Source organism: Zingiber officinale, chromosome 3A, assembly GCF_018446385.1.
Source record: "Zingiber officinale cultivar Zhangliang chromosome 3A, Zo_v1.1, whole genome shotgun sequence".
NCBI lineage: Eukaryota > Viridiplantae > Streptophyta > Magnoliopsida > Zingiberales > Zingiberaceae > Zingiber > Zingiber officinale.
The window spans coordinates 54,098,251-54,107,243 of NC_055990.1; the positions used below are offsets into that span (position 1 = coordinate 54,098,251).

Here is an 8,993-nt window from a genome sequence, read left to right on the forward strand (position 1 = left end):
AAAATTTCCATCATCCTTAATTTTTTTATTATTTTCTTCTCTTTCTTCTATTTTTTATTATTATATTTATGGAATGAATGGAAAGAGAGAGATTGAGTGGAAGGAGAGAGATTAAAAAGAAATATTATTTTATTTTTAGGGTAGATGTTTCATTCCCTAAATTTAGAGAATTACTATTCATCAAATCTAAATTTAGAGAATGGATAGGGTAACTAATGTAGAGAATTTTTAGTTAACCTATCCAAAATTAAGATAAAATCTTTGAATAAGGTAATTGATGTGAATGTTCTAGAATGAAAAGTAACCAGAAAGTGTTACTTTTTCATTAGTTATTTAAGTATTAAATTAATAAAATAAAAACAAGTCATTTATTTATTCTCTTCTAGTTGAGCATTAATTTTTCGTCATAGATAGAGCCAATTACTCCGTTTCATTTCTCAAATGCTTACAAAGCAATAAACTCCTCACAGAACAAACAAAATATTAGACAAATCATTGTTGAACAATATTCGGTTTATTTGATTTTCCCAAGGAAAAGTCCCGATCAAAGAACTCAACTCCACAAAATTGTATCATGTTCTGCACTAGTTTTCATCACTCACAATGATAATTTCTTGTAACATTCCTCGAATCATGCCATTTTATTTACTTTAAGTCATTATCACTTATAATTTATAAAACATTTTTCAATTTGTAAACAATATATGTACCAAAGCTTAGAAAATAATTATAACATCCTCTGAAGTTCAATATTTTTTGTAAGAAAACATCTTTTAATATCGCCTATTAATTGAGAATATCTATTTTAATAATATGATGAAAATGATGAAAATATATTACGCCGTTGATAAAATTTTAGTAGTATTTTAAAATCCCGTAAACATAGGGTGCGTTTTTGTAAATTATTCAAGCCCTCCGTTATTTACTGCGAACTGGCACAGAGATGGGGCTCGTATCGGGAATTACACGGATGTTATAAACCCATCTACCGATTTAATCAAACTGTTACTCTTCGCTCCTCTTCGTTATTTATACGAAGATTCGCGATGGTGGCATTGCACGCAGCGCGAGGAGGAGGAGGAGGAGGAGGAGGAAAGGTGAAAGCAAGGGAGGGAGAGAAAGATGGAGCAGGGAGCGCCGGTGGAACTGACCTCTGGCGCGAGTGGGAGAATCATCCTGGTCATCCGGAAGATACGGCGGTCGGCGCCGACTCCGGATTCCCTTCTCCGCGCGCTCATCTTCCTCCACTCCATCACCCTCTGGTTCCTCCTCCTCATCCGGAGCCGGAGCCCGCTCTCCTGGAAGGCGACCGCGACATCTGCCGTTTCCCAGGCTCCCCTGCGACTGAGGAACGGCGGAGGGAGGTGGTCGGCCTCCGTAGAGGACGAGGACGCGAGGCGGCGGCGGGCGCTAGCAGAGGAGACGAAGATGGGATCCTCGTCGGAGGAAGGGGTCGCGTGCCGATGCGAGACATTTGTGTTCGAGGGTCCGAGGAGGAACTCGCTCTTCTGCCGGTCGTGGCTACCTTCTTCTGGGGATTTGAGGTGATACTCCCATTCCTTGATTGTTCTTTTCTGAATTTTAATTGCACGGAATGTATAAAAATAAAATCAAATTATGCAATTCTGTAGCATTTTCTTCTACGAATGTGTATCAGATTAATAAATACTTTTCTGCTAATGATAATTCTCCTTTTTTTTTGGTAATATGCAGGGGTATAGTGGTGATACTTCATGGGCTGAATGAACACAGGTAAGCTTGGCATTACCGACCAATGTTTCTTGTTCCTAACATTTCTGTTTCTCTTACAGTGGTAGATACTCGCGCTTTGCTACGCAATTAAATGCATGCGACTTTGGAGTATATGCAATGGACTGGATAGGTAATTGCATTTCCTTCATCGTCCTTTATGTGCATTCTAGTAGCTCCACTTTGCATTATGTGTGCTGTTCTCCAAGAAAAGTCTTTTACACTGCATGTCCTAAATAAAATTTGAACAGTATCCACTTTCTCTCCATTAAGGTTGCCTAGGCGAAATCAAATGTTCCATAGCACTATGTTTGGATGAAATGTTTAATAGAAGAAGAAGTTTAGGGCCTCAAAGCTAGTTTTTTTTTTTCACTCCTGCCCATGTCTCCCCTTCAGCTGTTGAGGAATTTGTAGGCAATGCCTGACAGAGTCACCAAATGGTGATTGTGATTAAAAGTTTAGGTGATCCGTTTTCTAACTTATTTTCTGTCTTCAGGGCATGGTGGTAGTGATGGATTACATGGATATGTACCTTCTTTAGATTATGTTGTGGAGGACACTGTAAGATATTGTTCTTACTGAGTCCATTGGATCGAGTTGTTAATTTTTAGTTAATCAACATATGCATTCTTTTGTTTACAGGTGAAGTTTCTGAAGAAAATCAAACATGAACATGAAGGTGTTCCATGTTTACTCTTTGGTCACTCCACTGGAGGAGCTATAGTTTTAAAGGTAAAATGCCATTGTGCAACCTCTTGTTTGTTCGTATCTTTATTTCGGTTGTGCACACAGGCAGCTTGCTTTCCTCATATTGAAACTATGGTGGAAGGGGTCATAATGACATCTCCCGCATTGCGAGTGACACCATCTCATCCGATAGTAGGGGTAACTCTCTCATCTTTGAATTTAGAATCTAAGCCTAGAGATTTAGTCGGAACTTATACTATATTGCATAATTGAAATGGACAAATTTGATCTTCGCAACAATCGTAAGTATACCGTTAGAATGTTTAGAGGTTATATTTGCTAAAAGATCAAACTTAAAATAAAGAAAGAAGCATATTAAGGTTTGTATTCTATCGTAGGCTGTTGCTCCACTTATTTCTCTTGTGCTACCAAAGTTTCAATTCAAGGGAGCTAGCAAACCAGGCATTGCTGTGTCAAGAGACCCGGCAGCTTTGTCTGCCAAATACTCGGACCCATTAGTCTATACTGGACCAATAAGAGTTCGAACTGGGCATGAGATCCTGCGTCTCTCTTCCTACCTACTGAAGAAGATGAAGTCCATCACTGTCCCTTTCTTAGTCATGCATGGCACAGCCGACAGGGTCACCGATCCTCTGGCCTCTATGGATCTCTACAATGTGGCTGCATCAAAGCGCAAGGATATACGACTCTACGAGGGCTTGCTGCATGACCTTCTATTTGAGCCCGAGCGTGATGAAGTCGTCGCGGATATAATTAACTGGATCAAGAGGAGGTTGGACTTGGAGCAGAAATCTGATGAAGTGAACGAGTCCATGGAGAAAGCTATTTAGTAACATAATGCTGTTATAATTATTATAATATTATTAAATAATACTATAATAATTGTTTAGCAGTTTTTATAACTGTGTAACATAATGCTGTTATAATATTATAATAATTATTTAATAGCTTTTATAATTATGTAATGGTTACTATAATTATTTTAAAATGATTATGAGAAATTTAAATATTTTTGATCAATTTGAGGTCTAGAATTTTTTTTAATAATTATATAATAGCTATTAGTAGCTTTTAGAGCATCTACATCAGATACCCTATTTAAAAATTTTACCTTAAATTTTAGATAGAATAGTTAAAAAATCTTTACATCAGCTACCCTATCGATTTCCTAAATTATGCATTTATGAATAGTATTTCTTTAAATTTAGGGAATGGATTCCATTCCTCCATTCCCTAAACATTATAGAGGAGAGAGAAGAAATAGTGAAATTGATAGATGATGTATTGAAAAATAGATATCCAAATTTAATAAAATAACTTTTTTATCCTAAATTATGCATCTTGGATAGGGAAGCTGGTGTGGATGATCTTACAATAGCTATTTAGTATTTTCAACAATTGTTTTTAATTGATTTGGATCAATTTAAAGTAATTTATTGAATTTTAAATAATTTTAATGAAATTGGTAAAGAATATTTGGATATAATAGTATTTAGATTCATGATTTAAGGCTTTAGATTTGAGAATTTAAAATTTAAAATTTAAATTTTATCTATAACATAGTAACTATTTAGTAGCTTCTATCATTATTTTAAATTTTTTTTTGAGTCTTTTAAAGTGATTTTAATGTAAATTAAATAATTTTAATTAAATTGGTAAATATATATATATATATATATAATAGTGTTCCATATTTATAATATATAATTTAAAATTTTAGGATTTAAGATTTAGTTATAATTGTGTCTTGTATAGCAGTTATTTCATAGTTTCTATAATTGTGTAGCAGTTATTAACACTACTAAAAACAAACCCTTTAACAACGGGATTTTTCATCGTTAAAGGTACAATTCTTGTCCAAACTCATCAATGATGGTACTTAATATCATAGGAAGTTGTACCTAAACCTCAAAGATCCTCTTTTTGCATATAATCCAAACCTCGAAGATCCTTTTTTTTTTTTTTGCAAACCTGAACGATAAAAGGAAAAGTGGAGAGTGAGCACACAAATGTAAAATATAAGGCATCCATGTGTATTAACGTATATGTATCTATCCAAATGCACTCCAACGTGCCACAACTCACTCAATTCATCAATCAGCGAGCAAATAGATATCAATTGTTTCTCCACTATTCTCTAGATCAAGAATTAACATGGAAAAATGAAGTTAGACAAGTTCATACATATCGATGATAGTAAATTATAAGGAATAAGAATCACATGCCAAATGCTATATGTTGTTTTTGCATTTGCAAACGGTTAAAACCCATCACTTGTGAGACCAAGTCTCACATTGCAAGACTCTGAGGGGAAATCTTTATATTTTTTATCAAATGATTTCCATGTCATAGAATCAATCGAATGCCTTAGAATTTCATCATCAAGGGCCCTTGGGTCATTGTGTCATTACATGTAAGGAGTTGTTTTTGAACACATAAATAACCTTTGCCACCTTGGTTTTAGTGGAAAATAATGTAATATCTTCTTTGGAATCTTCTTTCCAATGGCTTTGAATTGAGTTTCTAGACTATATCTTTCCTCCTTCCATTTATATATTCTATATATTTCACAGAAATTCAAATTCTTACCGTCTTTTCAAAATAACATATAATTAATTTTACATGCATCAATCTTTTCATAAGAAAGACTGATATTTCTAATAAACATTTTAGCATCATAATATGAATTTGGAAGATCATAGTTTTCTAGTAATATTTCTTCCTTCAATAATTTCAACAACATACTAAATGATTTATTTGTCCATTATCCAATATTTTTGAGATGAAGTAACTTTATTAATGCTAATAATTTTAAAATTGTTGATCCTTGGTGCAAAGGTTCTTTTGAATGATTTAATAATCTGTAAAAATTTAGTTTCATCATATGTTCCTCACTAATATTGGTATGGTTTGAATCATCATAATATGGATGTAGATCTCTTAGAAGATCTTCCATGAAGTCATCATTATCATCTACTTCAGTTTCTGAATTGTGTAGTTCCAAATCAACCTTTGGCTTTTCTCCATAATGATATTAAAATTTATAATTTTAAAGTATTCCATAAACAATCAAATGTATTTTAACTGATTCCCTAGATCCAAAATGTGCATTTACACATTTAACACGTGGACATCAAATTTCATTTGTTGCACTTGTTCTCTCAAAAGCATAGTCCAAAAAATTTTCAATCCCTTGTCCATATGCTTCACCAAGTCGATTATTAATAAGATTCATCCATTTCTTATCAGGTGTCGTTATTGTTGGTGCAATATTCCCTAGGTCAAGGTTGACCTGGTTGACTGAGCTTGAATTGGTTCAAGCTCGAGTCTTGATGTTTGGGTTTCGATATTTGACAATACATGTAGACGATACATAGAGATTGTAGGTGCAATTGTTCATGTGGGGAGATTGTAAAGGAGAGTCAAGTAGGTTAGGGTTGATTGGAAAATCCTGGTGAGTAAAGCCAGGTGAAATTCCTAACTGGGAGGTTAGGCAGAGTTGGAAATCCTGGTAAGTGAAATCAGGTGAAAGTCCTGGTGAGTGAAACCAGGTGAAAGTCCTGGTGAGTGTAGCTAGGCAGAAGGAAGTCCTGGTGAGTGAAGCCAGACAGATGAGAAGTCCTAGTGAGTGAAGCTAGGCAGAAGGAAAGTCCTGGTGAGTGAAGCCAGGCAGATGAGAAGTCCTAGTGAGTGAAGCTAGGCAAAAGGAAAGTCCTAATGAGTGAAGCTAATAAGAAGTGAAGTCCTAGTGAGTGAAGCTAGACAGAAGGGAAGTCCTGGTGAGTGAAGTCAGGCAAGGGAAATCCAGGTGGATCAAGGTTGATCGGAACCTGGTGGAGATAAGTCCAAGTGGGTCAAGGATGACTGGACACTTGGTGCGAGGAGAAAAGTCCAAGTAGGTCAAATGGATTGACCGGACACTTGGTGAGGGAGTCCTAGCAGGTCGGGGGTGACCGGATGCCAGACATGATGTACCAACAGGTCATAGTTGACCGGATGTTAGTTTAGGGGACTTTGGACTTGGTTTTGGACAAAAACCATGAGTTGGATCGATCAGCCAATCGATTAGCTCATGCCCAATCGATCGGCTAATCGATTGGGTGAGTCCCCGCAACAAACCTCCTCCCAATCAATCAGTGGATTGATTGGGAGAAGCTCGCAATCACACAGAATAGCTCTGGATCGATCGGCCGATCGATTCAGAGCCTCCAATCGATCAGTCGATCGATTAGGAGCTGCGATTTCGCGCGATAAGCCCTGGATCGATCGGCCAATCGATCCAGGCAATTCCCGAGAGCACAGAGGCGCTCTGGATCGATCGGTCGATCGATCCAAAGCCTCCCCAATCGATTGAGAGCAATCCAATCGATTGAGATTCGACCGTTGGCGCTGGATAAAGACATTGGCGTGCGATTTCGTCGAGGGTATGCTCGGCTTTCTTCTCCAACGACATCAGCGATTCCACAGCTTCTCCACAGAGTTCTCACCGCCAGTTCTTGAAGATTCTTGGAGGCTTGTGTTGGTGCACGTCCAAGTCAAGAGGCGAGGAAGAAGTTAGAGTTAGGGTTTCTTGTGCAAACTTGTAAGATCTTATTGTATTGTGTTTCCCTTTCCTTTCTTCTTGTACTAAGAGCTTGTAAGACTTCTCCGCCTTCGGTAGTTACCGAAAAGGAGTGTTTACATAGTGGAGGGTGCGTGAGTGTGTGGATCCTTGGACTAGTCACCTTTTCTTGAGGTGGATACCAAGTAAATCCCTAGAGTTAGCGTTGTTGTGTTGTTTCTTGTATTTTCCGCTGCTATCATCTTGAAGAAACAAGCAACGACGTGCATGAGATCGCGCCGAGCTATTCACCCCTCGCCCCCTCCTCTAGTTACATTTTCGGTCCCAACAGTTATGTATTAAAAAAGTGGACAAAATTAACTACAAATAATTTGGAACTATAACTCTATCATGAGTGAAAAGATATATTGAAATATTAGAGGTCTCATTTGTGTGAATATAAATATACTAGTAAATTATATATATTCTAGAAAAAATATATGTTGTTGCGTGTTATGAGTAGGCCCAAAGGTGAGGTGACAAACAAAGTAAAGGTGAGATAACAGTCAAAGTCAAGGTGTATTATTTGACCTACCATTTTCAATAGGGCTCAACTATACACTGACCCTAGAACCGATCGGGCATTCAGTTCTTCGCTCCTCAAGGGCACGATGCCTAGTTACATCCGCCCGACCCTAAAGCCAGTAGGACCTCCAGAGTTCAGTTCCTCATCTCTCCTGGGTGAGGCTCCCAATATACATCTTCTCGGCCCCATAGCCAGTTGGACCTTCAGAGCTTAGTTTCGCATCTCTCCTGGGCATGGCTCTTAGCATTTATAGCCCGGGCCTCAGAGTCAGTCGGACCTCCAGATCTCAGTTCTTCATCTCTTCTCGGCGTAATTCCCAGCATATATCCTCCTAGATCCATCCCTCCTAGACGTGGCTCCCAGAATATATCCACCCAACCCCAGAGCTGGTCGGACTTTGAGAGCACAATTCCTCATCTCTCCTAAGAGCGGCTCCCAACATATATCCAGTCGGTCCTAGAGCCGGTTCAATCTCCTTTAGGTTTATCAGAAAATTGTAACTACCTATCAGAGAATTGTTGATACAGTCTGACCTGGCTGTTGTTTTGATGTTGACACGGATTTAAGTTTGTATCAGATGTTAATTAAACTCGGTTTGATTAATGATCAAGGTTGATCAAGTGGAAGGGAAAAGTCCAAGTTGGAAACTTGGCACGCGAAGTCGGAGAGAGCTCGTTCTCCGGACTAGGTCAGAGAGGGCTCGGTAGCTCGTTCTCTGGACCTGACGAAGTCGGAGAGGGCTCGGTAGCTCGTTCTCCGGACTAGGTCAGAGAGGGCTCGGTAGCTCGTTCTCCGGACTAGGTCAGAGAGGGCTCGGTAGCTCACGTGGATGTCGGAGAGGGCTCGGTAGCTCGTTCTCCGGACTAGGTCAGAGAGGGCTCGGTAGCTCGTTCTCTGGACCGGACGAAGTCGGAGAGGGCTCGGTAGTTTGTTCTCCGGATTAGGTCAGAATGATTCCATGGTACATTGGATCGGTCGGCAGACCGATCCAGTGACACATAAGACAGTGGATCGGTCGGCAGACCGATCCAGTGAAACTAAGTTTCCATGGATCACTCAGTAGCACACTGAGTGTAATCTGATCGGTCTGTAGACCGATCAGGAAACACTCAGTAGCACACTGAGTGCAATCTGATCGGTCTGTAGACCGATCAGGAAACACTCAGTAGCACACTGAGTGCAATCTGATCGGTCTTCAGACCGATCAGGAGATGGTATTGCGAAGAGAAGAAGGCAGGGATCGGTCGTGGAGACCGATCCACCTGCAGCCTGATCGGTCTCCACGACCGATCAGACAAGCTGTGGACCGATCAGGATATGTCCTGATCGGTCCATGGATCGGTCTGGTGACCGATCCACACACACAATCAGTTTTGTTTCTGCGATTCCTCCACTGCATTTGATCTGCCT

At 39.0% G+C, this 8,993-nt stretch overlaps 1 protein-coding gene across 1 annotated transcript; it reads left to right on the plus strand.

Moving 5' to 3' along the window:
- Nucleotides 1-1,056: 1,056 nt before the first annotated feature.
- On the plus strand, nt 1,057-3,369 carry LOC122053750 (monoacylglycerol lipase-like). The gene is made up of 7 exons (XM_042615731.1): nt 1,057-1,544; nt 1,714-1,752; nt 1,812-1,882; nt 2,246-2,310; nt 2,392-2,481; nt 2,542-2,634; nt 2,835-3,369. The coding sequence occupies exons 1-7, from the start codon at nt 1,123-1,125 to the stop codon at nt 3,285-3,287; spliced, it is 1,233 nt and encodes a 410-aa protein (XP_042471665.1). The 5' UTR covers nt 1,057-1,122; the 3' UTR covers nt 3,288-3,369.
- The last annotated feature ends 5,624 nt before the right edge of the window (nt 3,370-8,993 follow it).